A 21,507-nucleotide genomic window follows, 5' to 3' on the forward strand; every position below is an offset into this window, starting at 1 on the left:
GTTTGGAAAATGGTTAAATGAAATTCTATATATATATATATCTATATACATATATATTTATCGAGATATGTGTGTGTATGAAAAATAAAGTTTATTGTTTCCATGGGTTGCTTTTTTTGTCTTCCTTTTTTGCAAGTTGATTTGTTGATTTTTGTTTTTGCTAACCTCTGGCAAATTAATAGGTAACTTTGCCACCCCCCGACAAAAATGGATTACAGATATATCGCATAGGCCTGGCATTTGTTATCGTTAGCCACCGAGCTAGGGGGATGGGGAGGATGACATTTGGGTGTAGCTAGTTTACTAGCTCTGAACAGGCAAAATTTGTTGTTTTCACCTTTTTTTCATTGTTTGACATTGTTACTGGTGGCAGTTATTGGTAGTAGGAGGGCTTCATAATGGCGGAAAACAGGAAGAGCGATGATAGCGACAAGGATAAGGCGGATAAGGCAAAGAAAACGCGTCCAGAACCCAACCAGACAGAAGAGTCTATTACTATCAGGGACCTCTCAAATGCAGCCACTGACTATGGACTGGAGGGTCGCATGGCCAATGCTCAAGATCCGCGAGTTAATGCCCTGAGGCTGTCCGAGCAGAATCAGGCAGAGCGTCGAGCGTCACAAGGTTCGAGGCGATCCTCGGATGCAAAAAAGCAGCCAGTGACCATACCATCACAGAGAGATGCGAAAGCAACAGCGGATGATCAATTGCCGGCAAATGCAGCTATTAATTATGGTTTAGAGGACCATAAGGCCAATCAGCAGGATCCGCGGGTGGAGGGAATACGGCATAATCAACTAAAATCCAAAGGGAACAGTGAAATGGCAATCCACCGAACACCTGCACCACCATCTGTACCACATACGCCGCCCACTTTGGCGGCAACCTCGAGACCGACCTCGACACATGCCTTGTATGGAAACGTGCAACGTGGCTCCCCGCCGACTAATTCAACTACTGCTACACCACGCCCGACTTCACCTAGACCAACCTCTTTCGGCGCGCATGAAGGTGGGCCCCCGCCATCAGCCCGACCGCAGGATGTGCCCATGCCACCGCCAACAATGTACACACCACCTCGAGGGGAAACGCCGCCAGCTGTCGCCAGTTCCACTCCTATTGACCGACCAGTCGAAAATGACCAAACGAAACCGATCGAAAATCCACCCGAGAGTTGTTGTAGTAAACTCATAAACACCGATGTCACATTCGATCCGTCCAAGGATTTTGCCTGTAAGACAACGAACACAGCACCCGACACCACGGGTGTGCTCTATTCCGATCTGGAGACCGATGGCAGCGATTTGCGGGATACCCCGCGCACGGAAATGCAAACCACTCAGACCATGCACCTCGATTTGGATGATTGCTTCGAACTGGCCATCCGGACGGTAAAGCAAGCTGGTGCCCTAACTCTGGAGGCAAATAAACAGAGATTGGAATACACCATCAAGCAGCACGAGCACGATTTGCTTACGCACACCGACAATGTTGTGGAGAATATGATAATGGCGGCGATAATGAAGCGATATCCGGATCACAAGTAAGTTGAACTCCATACACTTTGGTGGTATTGGCCAAGCGCTTGGCTAAGAGTTTGTCGTGCTCTTGTGTCTAGATTCATTTGCGAGGAGGCAGTGTCGCAAACGGAAACAGGCCAAGTCGAGTTGACAAATGCCCCAACCTGGATAATTGATCCCATCGATGGCACAATGAATTTTGTTCATCATTTTCCTTACTATTGCATTTCGGTGGCTTTTGTGGTTGACAAGGAGACTGAATTTGGCATTGTGTATAATCCACCGATGAAGGACTGTTACAGTGCCCGTCGTGGGATGGGGGCCCATCTGAATGGCGATCCGATTGTGACCAGCGGGCAGATGAAATTGGAGCATGCCATGATATTGCAGGAATACTCCTCGGGCATGAACGATACCCGAAATGGGGTTGTAATGGACAACGCCAGGAAGCTGCTGAAGAAGACCCATGCGTAAGTTTACAAACACCCCTATCCATCTCCCTCTGCATTCTTAGGATTTATGTCAATCTTTGATAGCATGCGTTCGATTGGGTCGTCGGCAATGGGCCTGGCCATGATTGCTTCCGGGGTCGCCGATGGTTTCTACTATTTTGGCTTGCACATCTGGGACATGGTCGCTGGCATTCTTCTGGTAACTGAAGCTGGGGGGCACTGTCATCGACCCCAATGGCGGAGAATTGGATATTATGTCGCGTCGTTGCCTGGCAGCGGCAACAGAACCTCTGGCTAGGGAGCTAGCTGCCGAATTAATCCAGAATTATCCATCACCACGTGACGATCAGCCCAAATCGGTGAATCCAAATGAATATCAACCTGGCGGCGAGAGAAAAGACTTCAATGCCCAAACCGAGTTCACCGACTCTAGCGAATCCTTGGTAACGGAGGAATCGGCTAAGGAGGAGCCTCAAAAAAAAGATACCAGTCCGGACGAGAAGGACAAGAAAAAAGACGATAAGGAAAATGCCGATAGCTATGACAAGAAAAATGACAGGGATAAGGACGATATGGACAAAGATAAAGACAATAGTAGGAGCAAAAGACCTCTGGGCTCTCGACAAGCTAATGCGACTTTGGGGCCAACTTTCATCCAATAACTGCTTACCAACAAGTTGAATTCTAAATTAAAGTTTAAGTAACCCAATTTACACATTTTTACACTGTCTTACTTTTCTGATTGGAATGCGATCTTTTAATTTGCATTGAAGAATTATGTCCATGTTACATACATTTGGGGTGATGTACTTTTTTGACGAAATCGGTAACAGGAGCAAAAATCAAATATCAGGCGAACAAAAATATGTACACAGCAGGCGGTTAAGATTATTCTAAAAAAAATATATTAACAGAAAAATAGAAATTGTGATAACTTACTTTTTAATAACGCGCCAATTTCAAGGCATATTGTGACGTCCTTTTACCAGATTGCTAACTTCCATCCATCGACAAGTCCAGGAGATCTCAGCTAGCTGAGAAAACAGTTTTTTCGTCCTAAAGCAATATTGGCGGGAAAATAATTTTCGGTGATTTATTCCCGCAATCTGCGCGCGTTTAACAAATTTTTTTCAAGCTGCCAATTTTCATCTGAAACCACCATTTAGCGTAGTTTAAAATGGTAAGCAACACTTTTACACACAATTACATGATGGAAAATATGTTTTTTTTTTTTTAGAATTTTTCAAATTAAGCTTGTCTCCAGGTCCCAGTAATTTCTTGTACTAAATAGTGGTAAGCTAAAAATCGATTCTTTGAAATGCTAACACCATAAATATATCGATAACAAAATATCGTTGTTGTTGTTGCCATCACTACCACTCGGCACAAGCGGGAACTTCAGGGCAGATTTTTTTGAAAATAATTAGTTTTTAAGACTCGACAATGAACATTAACGATGGAGATTTCAAAGAATTGCGGGCCAAACTGGATGTTATGGGATTTAACCAGACGTTACCTGTTCTAGCAATTCCTTTGGTTCAAGCTATATTTGGAGATTTAATTAAGACCACAGAATGCCTAAGGGATACAAAAAAGCAAGTTGCCAGTCTCCTTGAGGTAAGGATTTTGTTGTGTTCTATGCTGCTGAATCAGGTCAAAGTGGTTGCTAAGCGACTTTTTGTGTTTGGGTTTATGTCCTTAGGAGAAGACCTGTTGGGAGCTGGGCATTGAACCCTACAAATGCGACAACTCACGATTGCTAGCAGAATGCAATCAACTTCACTTGCAGTTCATAAAGGAGCGAGAGGATTACGAACTGCGAATATGTGGTATGCGCCATTAAAAAAAGTGAATCCGTTGATGATATTTAACACTTATTTACTCCTTTAGAGGCCGAACGACGAATTAGAAACCTACAGACGGATAGGGAGCACTTACAGTGCCACAATGTGGAAATGCAGAATCAATTGGATGCGATGTTGTCTAAGCAGATGGTTACATCGGTTGGTGTTAAGCGAAACCAAGGACCAGCCCCACGCCAAGGTCAGTTAAAGGTCTTTATAATCCATCGCCCATATTCATATGTATTTCAGCAGGCAAGAAACCCTTCATCAGCACTGTGCGCTCTGGCAACGTTTTGCCCACTGTTCTGGGATCGACGCCTAGGGAAAGCCTAAAGTGCACTAAATGCAATGCTGGCATCTTTCAAAAGACTACAACCACCAGCAAGGATGGCGGGATCACTGTGACCCAGACAAGCGGACAAGAAGAGATTGATAAGCTTCAAAACGATCTAACAGCAGCTGGCGAACAGTTGGAGTTCTATAAGCGGAAGGTGGAATCAAGAAATCGAGAAATACGTCGACTGAATGATATGCTCTCTGGCGGACGTCCTCCCGCTGCTTTGGCCAAAGATTGCTGCTACAAGGATGTGGGAGCACTGTCCCAAGATATTGATCTATTGCAAAGAGAAAAGACTGAATTAATGATACAGGTCCAGGAATGTCGTGACAAAATGCATGATGCCATGAAACGGGCCGTAAGTACAGAGGAGGAGAAGCTACGACTGCAAAAACAAATGGAGGAGCTAAAAGAAACTGCCCTACAAGTAGAGCGTCAAGCCAATTCAGAAATAGAAGCTAAAGAATTGCAGCTAAGGCAATTGCAATTAGAATTGAAACAATCTGCATCGGGAGAGCGACTTGCGGGCGGTGCTACTCTTCAGAATGATAAACGCAATCTAAATGAACGGTTCAATCTCCTCACGCGCCGTGAAGAGGAACTGGACGCCCTGAATGACAAGCAGAAGAAGAAACTCCATAAAATGCATGCCAAGATAACAGCCCTGCAAAAGGAACTCCGCGATCAGAATCAACATGTTATACTTAACATTGATGAGGAGAAAATTCGGCTCAAGTCCGAACGAGATTTCTTCCAGAAGGAATATCTTCGCCTGATGAGCAAGTCTGGTTCGGATACGGAATTGGCCTTTTTGCATGCACAAATCAAGTCGAAGGATGAGGAACTTAAAGCATTGCGTGCCGAAATCTTTTCAGGCAAGCTACAAATTTCCCCACAAAAGAGTCAGCAATATGAGACAATTCCACCGATTGCGACACAATCACTGACTGGGCGTAGCTCGTCGAATGGCAATAGCAGTCGCAGTGATTGCGTCCAGGCCACCATTGGAAGAATAGAACGCGAACGTGATTGTGTCCGCTCGGAGTTGGAGCGTGTGCGCTGCGAACGGGACACATTAAGGGAGAAGCAATTGTGTTCGGTCCAACTGCATGCCGAGGAATTGCAATCCTTGCGCCAGCGCAATGAAGAGCTGCAGGATCGTTTGCGCCGCCTGGAAAGGGATAATCGGGATTTGAATTCAGCCCGTGTGCCAACGGAAACCAATATAGTTCTTCTTAGAGAGGACATTGCCGAATTAAAGCAACGTGTGGTATCCTTGCAAAATGAATTGCAGCAAGCAAAAACTGAAAACGCCCAAATCAGGTGAGTCGTCCAAACGGAATCCCTCTCTCCTGTCCACACTTATTAACTGAAGTTGTCATCTTCATTTATAGTTTGATAAACGAGCAAAATGAACGTCTCATAGCTGATTACCACAGCAAATTAATTATAGCCGAACGTCAGCGACAAACGGCAGATGTGCGGGCCAGTTCCCTGGACTCAAGTCGAGAAACGAATCTAAATGAATTGACCCAATTGCGTAGCGAACTGGGAGCATTGCGTAAGACGTTCATCTCACTGGAGCACGAGAAGGATACGCTTCTGGTAGATATAAATGTCCTTTCATCAAAGTTTTCTGAGATCTTTATCTCTACTTTGCGTTTCTCTCTGTGTAGATCCAATTGGATGCCAAAACCGAGCGATCCTACAAACTAGAATATGACCTCAAGGATTGCAGGGATAAGAAGCTAACTCTGGAGAAGAAACTGCAAGAGCTGGAGGAGAAACTTCTGTAAGTACATAATTTTCATTATTTGTTTATCCTAGATTTACATTTCTTTTGATTTTTTTTTTTTTATTGATGTAATACATTCATGGCACAATTGATCTCTTTCAATCCAAGTTAACCAAATATTTCTAAAAACCACCTAAAAACAGAGAACAAAACAATTATTTATAGTACACACACACACACACGAACGCACACACACAGACACACAGTAGAGAGATGTAGTAGGTGGAAGCATGCTTTGGATATAGAACAGAAGAAATAATAATAGTTGGTTGGTTGGTTGGTTTAGGCTCATGCGAGGAGGAGATACAGGATAGTAAAATATTCACCCGTTCAGCGGTATTAGGGGACTAAAATTTAATTCATTGAGGAATTTCGAGTTGTGTCGCTCGATAGTTAAATACCTCGCCAAACTGACGCTTGGTGCACTGCAATTGCTGCTGTGCCTGTTGCCGTTGGTTGTGCTGGTGGTATCCGATGACTCGTTGCTATTGGTAGGCGTATATCCTGGTCGGCAAACGCATTTGGCTTTGGTGGCATAGGCCAGAATCGTTGAGGTACCATCGTTTTTGTATTTCCCCTGAGACTTAAGTGGCTCCAACCATTGGCCAGCACCGCATGGTCCGCGTGTGTATAGCTTATAGCACTGGCCGTTTATGTCAACCATTCCCGGTGTCGATTCGCATATGTTCAGGTCCTGACCGCCGCCGTGCCCACTTGAAGAGCATTGCTGGTCGAGATTGGTTAGGACGCCCGAACAGCCACACATGCCATTGTAGGATATGCCGTCCAACGATGGTCGGGCTGTGAAATCAAAGATCACCACCTGATGCAGCGAACACGGCCCTTGGGAGCCAATCCTATAACATGAGTCCTCCGCTGGGAAGTATAAGCGGTTCTTCCCACAGGAATTTTGTACACATGATGTGCCATTGACCAGGAATTCATTGGCTGAACAAGGGCCGCGTGTATAGAGCCGATAGCAGATGCCGTCTGTCCAAGGGACATAGCCCTCCTTGCACACACACTTGGCCCTGGGCAGTAGTTGCAGTGTGGTTGCAGCCGTCTCCTGGACCGACTCGTCGGGTATGCGAAAGATGTGGCCAGGTGGACAGGGCCCGGGCGTGTCTAAAAGAGAAACAGCTTTTGGTACAGGCTCAATTAATGGTGCATTCTATTCCTACCCAGCTCAAAGCACATCTGTTGAGATGCATAGTAATGCGGCAAGTGGCGCTGACAGTCACAGCGGCCGCCAGGCAGAAAAATGTGACCCGGCGTCGAGCAAGGTCCTTTGGTATAATGCTCATAGCAAGAGTCCTCCGCTGGATAGTAATAAGTGGCCAATTCACCGGAATTCTCGCAGCGACATTCGGCCAATCCATCCGCATTTAGGGTTAACAGTTTACCCCGATTGCAAGGACCCTTGCTATACTGGGCATAGCACTTGTTGTCCCTGGGCCAATATAACATGCCCTCGTCACAGTGCAGGGTTGCTGTGCAGGAGCCCCAACGATTACCGGATCTGGATTCATAGTCGATTAGATTCCTATTTCATTTCGATTTTTCGTGATGCTTGTACTACCTTTTGTCCTGATCCGGCAGTGGCTTAAAGTACTCCTTCATTTCGCATGGCCCGCGCTGATAAAGCTGATGGCACACATTGTCTGTTAGGGCGCTCAAGGCGCTTCCTGGTGGACATCTGCATTCGGCAGCTGGAACATCTTTGCGTTTCGCACTCACCGGTGTGGGACTCAGTTCCATGGTATTCGGACACGGATAGCCCAATGTAAAGATCTTGAAACACTTCTTTAAGGGTGCCCAATACAACAACTGCCAACCGCCAGCCATGCTGGCACATGGATTTTTGGCGGGATCACTCCATGGTGGCGGCACAATGCCCGCCGAGACCTCATTCCGGCTGGGCAGCAGTAACAACAACAGGCAGGTCAAAATCGCAGAGCCCGCCTGCAGGGCCGCCCAACAGATAAGCAACTTCCGTCGCCTCATTCGCATTGCCTGGAAATGGAATGTAAATGAAAATGGACAACAAAAGACCACAACGACGACGACTATGATGAGATGATAACGATGAAAATGAAAATGGCAAAGCAATTGTGTGCATTGCTTGCTTGGCTTTCACTATCATTTCGCCCTCCAGGGGAGGTCTCTCTGCCCGCTGTCGTCTCATTATTTTGAATGATTGATGATTTTTCTATTGTGCGAGATGATATTTATATATATTTATGATATAGCCCTTGGCTAGCGCTTAAAGCGGCTGCGGCTGCGGTGGCGGGTCCAATTTAAATTAGCCAACCTGTTAGTGTTTCGGATTTTTGGTTTTTCGATTGTTTTTGTTTTTGTTTTCTTACTTTTCTCATTTTGGCGACTAAAAAACAAAACCCCAAAAACCAGTAAACGATTCGTGCGCTGTTAACCATGACCCAAATACCCATTTATCTTGACTTCTTTAAGCGCATTGACCACCACCAGAAATCTTCTGTGGCTGCTGAACTAACTGACTGGCTAACTGGCTGACTGACTGACTGACTGGCGGCTGCATAATCGAACTCAATGGCTTGACTTTATGTAAGAAGTGACGAAACCTGTAAGAGCAACAGACCCCAGCCGACCGGCCGCGCAACCAAGCGCGGTTAGCTGTTGGAAAAACTTGCACTAGTTCCCCAGTTTTTCCGACACTTTGTTGCGGTAGGCCTGGCCTAAAACTGGGACTGCTGGGACTGGGTCTATAAATAATGCATTAGCCTAGCTCCCCTTCAACCTGCCTCCCTCCCTGCAAACCACATACAAAAGTTGCGTGGTCTTCAGTCTTTTTTGTTTCTTTTTGTCGTAACCAACAGACTGGTTTTCCTTTCCTTCTTCTGCTCCCAACTTCATCTTTCATCTCCATCTTCTTTTTTAGTTGTTAGTTTTACTTTTATTCTCCTAGCTTGATCTCTGGCACAAAAGTAAGAACACTTATTTCCCACCTTTGTGGTAAGCGCACCTTTTTGCAGTTATCTCTCTCCTCTTGCCTCTTTATTATTCGCTTGGTTTGGTTATTTCCCCAAATTAATACGAATTGCGCGAATCACTATAAAATCACACGCGTCTCTTGGATATTTGATTGTGATTTGTTTTGATTTTCAAGTCCGCCCGCAATTCTTCTCTATCTCTGTGTGTGTTTATGTGTGCCTGTGGCTGTGGCTGTGCGGCAGGGGATAGATCGGAGGCGGCGGCGGTATCGAGAAACCGATCGAGCGGCCGACCGTTCGCTTAGACAGGTAACAGACATCTGAGCCCAATGGCCAAACTAAACCGGGCTTGGACTCGCGCTCTTAGCCCCAGACATGCTCTTCGTGTGTTGGTGCTGCTGCTAGCTGTGAGTTTTTTTTCTTTTTTGTGTGCCATGAAGTTTGCTTTGATACCCTTAAAAAATACAAAGTCAATTCTTTGCCAGAAATAATACTTAAATTTTTTGAAGACTATGATTAAGCAGTAGATTAAGATGGCTTAGTTGAACAGTTAAATCAGTTTTCAACTTTAGTTTTAGGAAATTATGGAATTTATTATTGAAATCAAAGAGCTGAAGTTCGTTTATGTATAGTGTGTTCCCAAGTCAACGATCGCCAAGGTTTTTGGGTCTGGTAAATGTGTTAACCATCAAAAACGGGCAACCAAATGTCAGTCATTCCGTTTGACTTTAGCCTTTAAAGTTCTGCGAGGTGTCCGTGTATGAGAGGGGGTATTTGAACTTTGTTTAGCCTTAATGACTGACAACAAACAAACTGACGACTTTGAGTTGGCTTTTGTTATGAGAGGCGACGGCTATTCGTTCTTGAGCTTGCCAGCAGCAGCAGCAAATCTAAGACGTGCCTGCCATGCGTAATTCTTCTGGTCATACCAGAGAGAGAGAGAGAGAGAGAGTGAGAAAGAGGACAAACAGAGATACATAGGTAGCTGGTTCTTGTTTGAAGTTTCATTTCCTTTTTGGATTTTCTCTTTCATCCATCCAGCAAAGTGACCACCCGAAGTCGTCAACGTGATTCAGAATTGAATGAGACTTGCACCGAAAGCAAAACCCTGCGTCAACAATTGATGGCAATCAAAACGAGCCGTGATGAAGCCATCGCAGAGAATGGGTAAGAAAACAACAACGAAACAGAGAAACAGAAACAAAAAAAAAGACATTAAGACATATGTTGGTTGGTGGTCATAGAACTACTTCCGCGCTTGCATAAGTTGCCTGCTCTCTGATCGTTACTTTTAGTATTTTAATTTCCATTAACTTTTGTTCATCATCATCATCACGATCTTCAGTCGTCTGTCGGACAAATTAAGCGATGCTCAGGTGGAGGTTAAGAAGTTAATTCAAAAACTCAAGGATTCGGATGATCAGGTGGCCTATATGAAAGAACAGCTACGCAAATATGTGCAGGAAGTGAAGAAGGCCGAAGAAATACTTATGCAAAAGGTAAGCCTAGACATTTAGTCAATAGTTTAGCCATTAAGTGCATGCGTATTCCGAACAACCTCGAATCTAGGTGTACTCTCTCTTAAAGGATAAGGAACGTGAGGATCTCTTGGACCATTATAAGAGTCTCTCACACGTTCAGGTAGCCCTTGCGGGCAGTAAGCAAAATCTTGAATTCGAAGCAACCGAATTTAGGTAAGTTAACATATCAATCTGACAGCTTGCATAATTTGATGAATTGCATTTATCTTTTTCGAAAGACAACAAATCTGTGAACTGGAATGCGAAGTCCGGACTCTCAACGATAAGCTACATTGCTGCCAGTGTGCACGGGAAGAGGCGGAAGTCAAATTGACAGCTGCTCGAGCAACGGTACGTCGTTTGGAGCAAGAATTGGAGAACGCCCACGATGATTTAAGAATACAAAAAGTTGATCTTGATGCTCGCAAAGAACTATGTGATAAACTGGATGTGGAGAAGGCGAAACTTAATGCCGAATTAAATGATGTCCAAGAAATACGCAAAAAGGTGAGCTTCAAAAGCTCCTCGTAGTTGTCAGCCTGTTAGTCTCTCCTACGTATGTAGTAGCTGCTGTGAAAGTGTAAATTAACTTAGATCTCTTGTGTAGTCTAACTAACTAACTAACGAAAGAAAAAAAAAACAAAAGTTTCCTTTCTAAACATACTTGTAAGTAGTAAAAGTGTTGCAAACGAAAACCAATTCACAGCTGACAAAGGAATGCGATAAACTCCGTTGGGAACTCCAGCAGAGTGCTGCGGTTAATCAGGTTACCACTGAGACGACGGATGAAATGATGGAACGTCTGCGCAATGATCAGCAACGTCAGGAAGATGCCGAAGTGAAGGCAAAGAATGAAATGGAGCGTCTTCGGCAACTGCATCAAACGACACTGGTAGGCGTAGGCCATAAATCGTATAACTTCTTTTCAATTTTCCTTATTTCTTGTTTTCTACATTTGCAGAAAGAACTTCAGGTGGAGCGGGCACGTTGCAGTCAGCAGGAACTTTTGGCCAATCAGTATGAGGAGCAAGCCCGGGAGTTGCGTCAAAATTTAACTGAAGATCGTTTTCGTCAAGCACGTACAAGGGAAATAAGTCCTAGAATGCCATCGAAAACGTTGTAATTTTGTCTTATGTTTTTTTTTTCAATCTCTGTTCTTTCTGTGTGTTTCACTTTTTTTGTGCTACATTTTTACATGTTTATCTCAAATTTATTGTATGTATTTATCTAGTTATACACAAATCCTGATCAAATCTTAAAAACAGCGCGTACAATTTTAATTTTTTAGCGAAAGTTAGAGAGAAGTATAGTGAGAGCGTCTAATGGGTTGTAAAACAAGTGTTATCCGAGCGAATTGAAGCCAAATTAATATAGGTCTGTAGCATACAGGGACAGCCTTGAAAGGGTGGTAAATTTTTTAAAAAATCATCGGACAGTTCCTCATCACATGTGACATATTCATCCTCGCAAGTGGAATCGACGCAAGTGACATCTGTATTGTTTGAGCTGCTTGAGCCTATGAAACAAGGGGCGTATGACCTGTTTTTGGGACTGATAAATAATAAAAATGTTTGGCTAACTCACGGCACGTTTCACTGACGTCTTCATCGTCAGCCGGTGGTTCATTTAACTGGGCCACATGCATTTTATCCAAGAGTAAACCACTTTGATATGCTTTCTCCCAATCTATTGAGCTGCGCTGTCTCTCTACGGGGCAAATCTGGTCATTTTGATCGTTAAACTTAACAGTCCGTGAACGTTTATCGGCGACACATTTGTTGGTATTTAAACAAGAATCCCTTGGCATTCCTTGGGCTCGTCTCAGATCAGCCACATCCTGATGTTGATGATGTCTACTGTGCCGTGTATATGCTGAAATGGGCATGGGTATAACGTTATCCTGATCAGAATTAGGCTTGTGATATTGCGAATATATATCCTCCTCCTGTGGATTATATGCCTGCTGGGGCTGCTGTTGGTAACACGATGACGAAGGCGCTTGAGATGTGGGACCCATTTGCTGTCGTTCATTGTAGTTATCATCATCATCAATGTAGCTATAACATGGCTCGCCTGTCTCCGATGGGAGAATGCCCTCGTTACTATCGATTGAGCGTTGCATAGCACTGCGACTGAAGGTGGTGCATCGTTCGGTATTCGCGTGCTTCTCATAGGTTGCCCCGCCGCACCATTCATACGAGTTGACATACGATTGCGGCTTAGATCTTTGCATTGGATTGGCTGGTGATTCCCTAGACTGACGGGCGTAGTTTAATTGATCGCATCTACTTCGATTCGAAGAATTTTGATCATTGGGATATCTGTTGGACCCTGGAACTGCCTGTTTATATGTAATTTCACCACTTTGTAAATCTTCATCATACTGTTGGCATATGATTTCTTTAGGATCTGCAATATATGCACCGAAACCATTACGACTTCTTTCCAGTTGTGATTGAGTTACTGCTCTTGGTTGTTTACTGGTCAGATCATGCTGGGTGGGCACTTGATGCACACCATGATTTGCCAAGTGCCTCGACTTTGCTTGATAGTCCGCCTGGGAGTAGCCAGCTCGTTCTTCTCCATATTGTGACGAATTTCTGAAAGATGGGTGCTGGTTTTGGGTAGATGCAGTGGGCAGTGGCTTTTGTCCCTTGGTCGATGATGCTGGTCCATTCTTATTATAGTAGGAAATTGACGCTCTTCGTTGTGGACTCTGCAGAGGAGATTGCTCTGGCTTAGCCTGTTGTCGATTTGAAGCGTTTGAATCCTTTGTCTGCTGGGCTCTGGGTGGTTGATAGATTTGTGCCTCTTCGATTTGTTTACTTTGACGAGGAGATGCAGATGATTGTAGATTTCGCTTTTGCGGTGTACTACCAGAATAACCAAACTTATCGCCCGAAACATTCTTAGGGGAAGAGGAAACCTCTTTCAAGTGACCTTTAGTTGTCTGATCTTTTGCCTCATTCTGTGGGATTTCCTGTAGCTCCGTTTGAGTAAGTCTCTCGTGTCTGTCCCTTGTCAGTAGATCGGTCTGTGTAAGCCTTTCGTGTCTTTCATTTGGTTCTGTTTGTGTACGTCTCTCCTCTCTGTTGGCCTCCGGCAATTCCGTCTGAGTGGGCCTCTCTTCAAGACTGAGAATTTCGGTTTGTGTGAGTCTCTCTTCTAGCTTTTTCGGGATTGTTGGTGTTATTGTTCCGGACAGGCGACCATCCTGATGAGCATAAGGTGAATCTAAATCCGACATTGATGGTTTTTTATTCAATGTCTGTGTTCCTTGTGTTGAGAAGGAGAATTCACGACTTTTGATACTAGCTTGTGATATCTTCGCATCTGGACCAATGTCCGTTGTTATATAACGGACGCACTCCTTGTTGTATCGCTGAGTTTCCCTTCTCAGGTAGGGGCCACCCTCTTGTTCAGGACTTTTAATAGATACCTTACGTTGGGACCAGGTACGGCATATCGATGTGGTACTCGCAACTTCTCCCTCCGCCAAATTCATTCTTTTTTGGGGTATCCCACTAATCTGCTTTGATGCGAGCGAAAGACGGTGTCCTCCATCAATGCCCCAACGTCCATCGCTAGGATCGGTCTTGATTTGCGCCGTCGGCTGGCGATTGTAGTTCGTTTGCGGTTGATTTCCAGAATCGGAAAATCGCCCAAAGCCCGAATCAGAGTCCTTATCTCGAGAACGTTCGAAAACTGGCGGCTGCATTTCACGACTATTATCATAGGAATCCCGTTTGTTCTGAGAATAATCTGGTCGGGAAGGAGATGTCCCTTTCCTCATTGACTCATTGGATGTATTGTCTCTTGACCTTTGACTAGGCTGATTGTCGTGTTGATCAATTAATGCATTAGGCGAAGTTTCTTTTATGCGAGATTTATAGCCAGCAGATGTGGAAGCTGCATTTGGCTGATTCTCGATCAATTTTGTTGATTCCTCCATTTCCTTATCCAGCGATCGTATTTCTTTCTGATCTGTTTTTGTCTTTGGTTCCATGGTATCTTTCTCCTTTTTTCCATTATTTTGATCGTCTTGAAGCCGTTGATCTGAAGGATGTTCTTTTGGCACCACTTCGTTTCTTGATCTTTGACCTGCCAAATCCTGTGGATTAAGGCCATGAACCTTATCAATTGATGATCGATATTCCTGATGTGCGGCACTAGGAGTAGGAGATGGAACCCGTTTAATTCTTTGGGAAGAGTCTGATTCCGAATGAGCATTATAAGTTTTATCAATTGATTGTCGATATTTCTGTTTTGGCGCAGAAGGAGAGGGAATCCCTTTGGTTCGTTGGGTAGACTCCGATTCTGATTGAACTTTAGAAGTTTTATCAATCGATTGTCGATACTCCTGTCTTCCTGTAGGGGATGGAAGCCTCTTAGTTCGTTGGGCAGATTCCGATTCTGATTGAACTTTAGAAGTTTTATCAATCGATTGTCGATACTCCTGTCTTCCTGTAGGAGATGGAGGCCTCTTAGTCCGTTGGGTAGACTCTGATTCTGATTGAACTTTAGAAGTTTTATCAATCGATTGTCGATACTCCTGTCTTCCTGTAGGAGATGGAAGCCTCTTAGTCCGTTGGGTAGACTCCGATTCTGATTGAACTTTAGAAGTTTTATCAATCGATTGTCGATACTCCTGTCTTCCTGTAGGGGATGGAAGCCTCTTAGTTCGTTGGGCAGATTCCGATTCTGATTGAACTTTAGAAGTTTTATCAATCGATTGTCGATACTCCTGTCTTCCTGTAGGGGATGGAAGCCTCTTAGTCCGTTGGGTAGATTCCGATTCTGATTGAACTTTAGAAGTTTTATCAATTGATTGTCGATACTCCTGTCTTCCTGTAGGGGTTGGAAGCCTCTTAGTTCGTTGGGCAGAGTCCGATTCTGATTGAAGTCTGGAAGTTTTATCAATTGATTGTCGATACTCCTGTCTTCCTGTAGGGGATGGAAGCCTCTTAGCTCGTTGGGTAGATTCCGATTCTGATTGAACTTTAGAAGTTTTATCAATTGATTGTCGATGTTCCTGTTTTGGGGCATAAGGAGAGGGAATCCCTTTGGTTCGTTGGGTAGACTCCGATTCTGATTGAACTTTAGAAGTTTTATCAATCGATTGTCGATACTCCTGTTTTGGGGCACTGGGAATAGAAGGTGAAACATTCTTGGTCCGTTGGGCAGAGTCTAAAGTTGTATCATCCATTTTCGCAGGACCTTTGTAGCCACTTTGATGTGACTGGTAAGCTGGTCTTCTTGTACTTAGTGGCAGCTTCGAGGAATTCGACGAGTCTCGACTAGATCTACTTTCTTTAGATTGTGTTGGGGGCTGACCTTTGGTTGGGCCATATGTACGAATTGTGGGCGTGGGACTCCTTTCTTGAATTTTCGTATATGTAGGAGTCGACTCAACATTAGGACTATCTAGCGGTGAACTACTTTCCAACGATCTATGGTGGTCTTTCTCGTACACGTTCAAGTATTTATTGTACGTGCCGGATTTACTCTTATTGGTTGCCGGATCCTTACCATCCGCATGTGTCTTTGCTGGCACATAGTCTTTAATAAGCATCTGCTCATTGTCAGATCTTTTGGTCATTCTATGATGCACCGCTGGTGACTGTTTGCGTAGGGTTACCTTGGTTATCTTCTCATAATCTTGTACTTTATAGTGAACCAGAGAGGAGGAATCACTAACGCCAGCCTCTTTCAATTTGTTTTTTAGGTGATAGTCGAATTTTCCTGTGTGAGGACTTCTACTGACACTGCGCGATCGTGGAGTTGTGGCCCTGGTCGAGCCCCTGGTTGTGGTAGTCCTGGAACTTCTATCATGGGATTCTGATCTTGAGTCTAGAATATTTCTACACCAATGCCGACAGAAGTCTTCGGTATTCAAATCAGTTACCCGCCTCGAATAATTCGGATGAGGTGATGAATACATACAATAGGGTTGGACATTCGGATAATGCTGAGGAGCTGCTACTGGTGCAGATGCTGGTACCAGTGACGATTGGTGCGGATAGGGCGATCCACGCGTGGAATATTGAAACGATACGGGAGAACTGCTGCCTGCTGTCACTCCCTGCTGGCACACGCAACAGCAGCATCTATTTGTCCCGTGATAATGTGAAGGTGAAGTTAAAGGTGAAGAAACAGGAAGCACTAGATGTGGACTTATCCCTGATTGAGCATAATCATGTTGATAGACCGAACAGTGATCAAAGGTGCAGCCACCACTAATCCGCTCCCGACTGACTTCATCTGAATCAACCTCCGCATCCGTTGTTTCCATGTTGTCCATCATTTCTTTTTCCTGCTTCGACAACCGCTTCACACCCAATGTACGGAAACGTGGTCTCGATGTTACCTCTGGTCGTGGCGTTGCGCCAGGACTTTTCAACGACAATGTCAAATTTGTATCCTGGATCTGGGCTTCATCGATGGTCGTATTATTATTATTATTGAGTGTGACGTTTAAATTTTGCCTGCGAGTTTGATTAATCTGTTGCCTCTGCTGCTGGAAGGACGCGATAGTGGTGTTGGGGCCGCCGGCGGCAGCGGCAGCGGCTTTTGCTTCCTCCGGACGGAGGAAATAATCACGAAAGTATTTCAATCGACCAATTTCATTCTCAATTTGCTTATTTAATGAATCTACTTGAACGCGTGTCGCCATTATTCTGGTATCACTTAGAGACGATGACTTCTTGGGTTCAAGTGAATGTCCTGAATCACGGTTATCGCGGCGATAAAGTTCTCGCACTTGGGTTTGCGTGTTCTTGATCAACATGTGACTGTTACCTTCTATTGAGATGCGCTCCTGCCGCTCCAACACAATACTGCGACCTAACATGTAAGAGGGAGAGAGGGAGAATAGATCGCACACAAAGAAAGTTTTCTAATTGGCCTACCAGCATCCTTGGTCATATATCTGTTATGCTTATCCATAGATACGTAATAAAAGATCAAAAAAACAAAATGAAGAAATTCATAACAAGAATTATATGTGAATACATATATATGTACATAATATATGTGTGTACGTAGAAATCTCAATATTTGTTTTTAAAGTAAATTTCAGAGATTCTAAAATCGCAGGCATTTCTCAAAAACTGATGATTACTTTGATGCATCTTTCCAGGTGGCGGGGATTGGCGGTGAATTGATTGAAAATGGCAAACAGCACAGCCAAAACACAATATGGGGGAAAAGGGTGGTAACCAACCCTTTTGCGGATGTGATGTGAAACACTCACTGGACCATAGATTCAGGTTAAAAACCCAGCCCAGATCATCAATAGGTACCTAGTAGGCAAAAACTTTTGCATCGTCTCTTTGGCTGTTGCCTTGTGGGCATACTTATTGCACAGATTGATTTGCAACGCTTCCTTAAATCCAATTTCGTTTTAACATAATTGTCGGCAAACTCGAATCCGGAAGTCGTTTTCAGTCGTCGCCTCTGATAGGCATTTATTTTTTGCAGCTGCTCGGGATGTTCCAAGCGCACAGGTAGCTGATGCTGCTGATCTTGCTGCTCCTGTTGCTGTTGCTGGCAGTCGTCCATTAGTTGCTCGATATTATTAGCCATCATTGTAACACACTCTGACATTGGCAGTGGAGTCGTCTTCGTTGTCTTCTTCAGTTTACATCGTTTCAGTCTTACACACACAGGTCGAACGCATTCCCTTTCATTGTAATTCCTAATGACTTCCACATATTGCTCCAATTGCTTGATTTCGTGGAGTCTTTGTTTAATTTGAGCTCGATAATGCTTCGCTTTCTGTATGGCCTCGAGTCTCAAATAGCGATTATAGCGATTTTGACCATTATCCTCGCGACGTTGTCGCATCTCCTGCCGTTGCCGGCTAAGTAATTCATTATAGAAGCGCACATCCTCCTTGCCCACTTTAGAGAACTCACGACGTTTGAATGAATATGACCGCACGGTGGCTTCCAATTTGTCATCGTCAATGGAACTAATTGTATCGGTGGATCTACGACTGCGTTGAAAATGCGGACTGGCAACTGAACTATGTATAGAGGCGGGTGGAGTAGGTAAAACTTTGGCAAACATTCGGTCACCAGCCAACAAGTGATCTATATAGATAGGGTATAGCAACGACGATATTAGTATATTCCCTTCACCAAAGTAAGAAGAATGTTTATTACCTTTACATGCTTGCCATTTCAGACGTTCGGTCGATGAGGCAGGAGAAGAGTATTTTTTGATTGCAGGCTTCTTTTTCTTTGAGGTGAGGATGAATGAGTGATTATTATTATTATTGGTAATTATGGCTTCCGTATGTTGAGTACTAAATGTGACCTGTTTGTGACTAGATGAACCATTCCTACCGCTTCTAATGCTACTGCTTGGAGTGCTCGAAGACAATGGCGTTTGGGTCGCATAGAGTAGGTGTTGCTGCTGCTGCGTGGTTGTTGGTGTGGTTGGCGCAGAATTATCCGTATAGATTATAGAAGTGGATATGTCATTGGGTTCTAAATCCATTTCAGTCTGCAGCATTTCTCCTTCCTCCTCTGCCGGCTCTTGCAGAGGCTCCTCCTCGTCCTCTTCCACAACCGTTTGTACACTTTGATCTATGAGATGGGGAACAAGTGGAGCTGTTGTGGAGTTGGTCGTTGTTGTTACCATATGCAGACTATCTTCTCGACAACTATATATATTAACTATGCGGGGCAGTGTATAGTGTGTGGCAGGAGATGGCGAAGACGCTGGAACCGCAGGCGGTGCTCCGCTAGTGGCCCGTTGATATGTACGCAAATTGCTGGGGTAGATACGAGTAATAGGCACATAGTCATCCTCTATTGATGTGACAGCTGTTCCTCCTACTCCTCCTCCTGTTCCAGTCGCAGCATCCACATGGGTAGGGACATTGAAATCCACCTCAAACATTTCCACATCATCATCGTCGGAATCCGAAATATCTACAATTTCCATAGAGCTATCAATACCCTTGAACAGAAGAGTGGCTCGCTTGCAGGGTTCCATTTGACGACATTTCTGAATGATCTGTTGTAAAAATGCGGGCGGAGTTACGGTGGCACTTTGTGCCGTTGAGTTGAAGTATGGCACTAGACTATCATCCTCATCGTCCGAACAGAGAATCTGCAAAAGAATCAAGTCGTTAATAAAGCGGTATCAAGGAGGACAGCAAAATTCTCATTCATTTTGGGCAACTCAGTTTAATTTTTGTAGTCATATCCAGGCACTAAAGAGGCGACTAACTGCGTCTTAAATGCGCCCAATCAGACCTTTTACTAAGACATCATGGTATATAGTGTTTTTAATAAATCAACTGCATAAAGTTAAAATCTCTTACTAACCACTTCATTGTCCTGCTGCATGCGATTGTCCCTCTTGCTGGCCATATGCAAATGGGTGCAGGTAATCTTCCTCAAATACATTAATATACATCGAGTAGCCGTCCTTCTCTCTGTGTACCGGGGCAAATATTTGGCATACATTGAATTTAGAATCAATGTTTTTGCTGGCCGCATAAATTTCTCAGCAAAGTCCATAATCTCCTCACGTTTGCCTTCGTTACGCTCTAGACATTGCCAATAGTAGAATATGACAATATATTCAATATAAAGCTTATCTGGCAGTTCCGCTTGAATAATCACATTAGAGTTGGTGGCCAGTGGTCTGGTCCATTGGGGAAATAGATGGCTAAAAAGAGAGAAAACCGTTTAAGTGTGTAAACTCTTGCCAAATCTTTTGTCTACTATACCTGTATAATGTTGTCATTATTTTAACCCGATTGAAAAGCGAGGGAATGGCCACAAAAGTCCTTAACAGATGCTCCTTGCTCTTAGGCACATATGATTTCAATGCGAGATTTATGCGATCTATAATCGATTCCTCACGCTCTACTTGTGATTGGGCGGCACACAGTTCACTGGATATATAGTAGGCCACAATATTGGACATACGATGGCAATAGATTCGATCCTGATGCATGCACCGACTAATTGAGTGTATAATCTCAGTCTGTCCGCTTAACATTCTGGCCAGCTTGCGGCTTCTCTGCGGGCATTGCTTGGAAATCTCAAATGAGATGCGAACGGATCTGCAGAAGATAAGACATTGGCAAAGACATTGCTTGATATACACATGTACATATATTTGCGTGTGTACTTACTGCTCATATTGCATTAGCAATCGTCGCATACGCTCCTGGAAGCCATCATCGTTCAGTGATGCTATCACATCGAAAGTGATCCTTCGCAGTTTCTCATTTAATTCCACAAATTCGGATTCAAGTTCAGAGTCATCGTCCACTTGGGCCACCATGCTGGCCGTATCGGTGTCACATTCAGAGATCATTATTCTGGAGAGAAGAAGACAGTGAAAGGTAATGCACACACGTCTAACAATAATAATAATACGGGACTTTCACTGCGACATAACGGACTACTTACTTGGATTTCTTCTCCTATTTTAGGCTTTAAATTTAGCTAGTCCCAACACTAATGCGCAACACATTTGTTTGCGTTCGAAACATATTATTTTATTTGTTTTTTCCTTTCCCTTCTTCTAGATTGCAATATAGAAATTGTTTATACACTACGAAATCCGATTTTTTTTCTTATATTTTCATTTTTTTTTTTGTGTAAGAGCAAGAGAAAAGCGCGTTAAGGTTTATGCGTCAGCCTGTTTGCAATGTGGTTGATCGGGATCCAAATCATAATACAAAGGATGCACTTTCATTATAAAAATCACTAACTAAATGTATTTTAACGGCGTCGAAGAAACTGCTTATACGCTTTTAATGGCGCGCCAACACAGAAGAAACCTAAGTGATAATTTATTAAATTCGTCATTACAATTTATAAATGTGTCCGTTTTAAGGCATTTGTTATCTCAACGTGTAAGCGATTTCAGTGTTGGAAAGCTCAAATTTGTTAGGCTAGAGATGTGCATAACATCGAATCACACTTCGTGTCACTGTTACAGTTTACAGATTTAAAATACATACATATACTAAATAAACAAACATTTATTTGTTTAAATACGTACATATATACGGATTTGCAAGTTTATGCCAAGATACTA

General features: G+C 43.8%; 5 protein-coding genes across 9 annotated transcripts; 2 read left to right on the top strand and 3 right to left on the bottom strand.

The window, feature by feature from the left end:
• Positions 1 to 244: 244 nt before the first annotated feature.
• Positions 245 to 2,681, top strand: LOC137574544 (uncharacterized). The gene is given in 4 exon segments (XM_068286898.1): positions 245 to 1,543; positions 1,619 to 1,990; positions 2,057 to 2,183; positions 2,185 to 2,681. Coding segments are annotated over 4 exon segments (2,094 nt in total). The 5' UTR covers positions 245 to 398; the 3' UTR covers positions 2,635 to 2,681.
• Positions 2,682 to 3,318: 637 nt separating this feature from the next.
• Cep135 (Centrosomal protein 135kDa) lies at positions 3,319 to 11,699 on the top strand. Of its 4 annotated transcripts, none has more exons than XM_068287163.1 (12): positions 3,319 to 3,589; positions 3,675 to 3,801; positions 3,863 to 4,015; positions 4,066 to 5,476; positions 5,548 to 5,758; positions 5,830 to 5,945; positions 9,959 to 10,084; positions 10,263 to 10,416; positions 10,487 to 10,611; positions 10,677 to 10,944; positions 11,144 to 11,329; positions 11,399 to 11,699. In XM_068287163.1, exons 1-12 carry the CDS (start codon positions 3,416 to 3,418, stop codon positions 11,558 to 11,560), a joined length of 3,213 nt encoding a protein of 1,070 aa, XP_068143264.1. In that variant the 5' UTR covers positions 3,319 to 3,415; the 3' UTR covers positions 11,561 to 11,699. The 4 variants fall into 4 exon arrangements, with proteins under 4 accessions (XP_068143264.1, XP_068143265.1, XP_068143266.1 ...); XM_068287164.1 differs by having other exon boundaries at positions 4,069 to 5,476; XM_068287165.1 differs by having other exon boundaries at positions 3,320 to 3,589; positions 10,505 to 10,611.
• On the bottom strand, positions 6,004 to 11,624 carry LOC137574758 (uncharacterized). Of its 2 annotated transcripts, none has more exons than XM_068287168.1 (4): positions 8,950 to 11,624; positions 7,528 to 7,961; positions 7,130 to 7,467; positions 6,004 to 7,073 (listed from the first exon to the last, which is right to left on the bottom strand). In XM_068287168.1, the coding sequence occupies exons 2-4, from the start codon at positions 7,956 to 7,958 to the stop codon at positions 6,271 to 6,273; spliced, it is 1,572 nt and encodes a 523-aa protein (XP_068143269.1). In that variant the 5' UTR covers positions 7,959 to 7,961; positions 8,950 to 11,624; the 3' UTR covers positions 6,004 to 6,270. The 2 variants fall into 2 exon arrangements, with proteins under 2 accessions (XP_068143269.1, XP_068143271.1); XM_068287170.1 differs by having other exon boundaries at positions 6,012 to 6,081; positions 6,350 to 7,073; positions 7,528 to 11,624.
• On the bottom strand, positions 11,626 to 17,473 carry LOC137574754 (serine/arginine repetitive matrix protein 2). Its single transcript, XM_068287162.1, has 3 exons — positions 17,346 to 17,473; positions 12,022 to 17,280; positions 11,626 to 11,953 (listed from the first exon to the last, which is right to left on the bottom strand). Exons 1-3 carry the CDS (start codon positions 17,380 to 17,382, stop codon positions 11,757 to 11,759), a joined length of 5,493 nt encoding a protein of 1,830 aa, XP_068143263.1. The 5' UTR covers positions 17,383 to 17,473; the 3' UTR covers positions 11,626 to 11,756.
• On the bottom strand, positions 17,422 to 21,207 carry LOC137574757 (uncharacterized). Its single transcript, XM_068287167.1, has 6 exons — positions 20,874 to 21,207; positions 20,594 to 20,782; positions 20,183 to 20,521; positions 19,776 to 20,121; positions 18,603 to 19,557; positions 17,422 to 18,530 (listed from the first exon to the last, which is right to left on the bottom strand). The coding sequence occupies exons 2-6, from the start codon at positions 20,776 to 20,778 to the stop codon at positions 17,728 to 17,730; spliced, it is 2,628 nt and encodes an 875-aa protein (XP_068143268.1). The 5' UTR covers positions 20,779 to 20,782; positions 20,874 to 21,207; the 3' UTR covers positions 17,422 to 17,727.
• Between the last annotated feature and the right edge of the window lie 300 nt (positions 21,208 to 21,507).

The sequence above is a fragment of the Drosophila tropicalis genome, unplaced genomic scaffold, assembly GCF_018151085.1.
Source record: "Drosophila tropicalis isolate 14030-0801.00 unplaced genomic scaffold, ASM1815108v1 contig_463, whole genome shotgun sequence".
In the NCBI taxonomy this organism is placed as follows: Eukaryota; Metazoa; Arthropoda; class Insecta; order Diptera; family Drosophilidae; genus Drosophila; species Drosophila tropicalis.

What these genes read in the sequence shown, in the direction of transcription:
- Cep135 (XM_068287163.1), top strand. Translation starts at nt 3,416, where the DNA reads ATGAACATTAACGATGGAGATTTCAAAGAATTGCGGGCCAAACTGGAT. An exon ending in AGGACCAGCCCCACGCCAAG is followed by an intron (nt 4,016 to 4,065) that starts GTCAGTTAAAGG and finishes TATGTATTTCAG; the next exon opens with CAGGCAAGAAACCCTTCATC. An exon ending in ACGAGAAGGATACGCTTCTG is followed by an intron (nt 5,759 to 5,829) that starts GTAGATATAAAT and finishes CTCTCTGTGTAG; the next exon opens with ATCCAATTGGATGCCAAAAC.
- LOC137574758 (XM_068287168.1), bottom strand. Translation starts at nt 7,958, where the DNA reads ATGCGAATGAGGCGACGGAAGTTGCTTATCTGTTGGGCGGCCCTGCAG. An exon ending in CTGCCGGATCAGGACAAAAG is followed by an intron (nt 7,468 to 7,527) that starts GTAGTACAAGCA and finishes CTATGAATCCAG; the next exon opens with ATCCGGTAATCGTTGGGGCT. An exon ending in ACAGATGTGCTTTGAGCTGG is followed by an intron (nt 7,074 to 7,129) that starts GTAGGAATAGAA and finishes TTTCTCTTTTAG; the next exon opens with ACACGCCCGGGCCCTGTCCA.
- LOC137574754 (XM_068287162.1), bottom strand. Translation starts at nt 17,382, where the DNA reads ATGGATAAGCATAACAGATATATGACCAAGGATGCTG. An exon ending in ATATATGACCAAGGATGCTG is followed by an intron (nt 17,281 to 17,345) that starts GTAGGCCAATTA and finishes CTTACATGTTAG; the next exon opens with GTCGCAGTATTGTGTTGGAG. An exon ending in AGACGTCAGTGAAACGTGCC is followed by an intron (nt 11,954 to 12,021) that starts GTGAGTTAGCCA and finishes CTTGTTTCATAG; the next exon opens with GCTCAAGCAGCTCAAACAAT.
- LOC137574757 (XM_068287167.1), bottom strand. Translation starts at nt 20,778, where the DNA reads ATGATCTCTGAATGTGACACCGATACGGCCAGCATGGTGGCCCAAGTG. An exon ending in ATAATGACAACATTATACAG is followed by an intron (nt 20,122 to 20,182) that starts GTATAGTAGACA and finishes CTCTCTTTTTAG; the next exon opens with CCATCTATTTCCCCAATGGA. An exon ending in TGCAGCAGGACAATGAAGTG is followed by an intron (nt 19,558 to 19,775) that starts GTTAGTAAGAGA and finishes ATTCTTTTGCAG; the next exon opens with ATTCTCTGTTCGGACGATGA.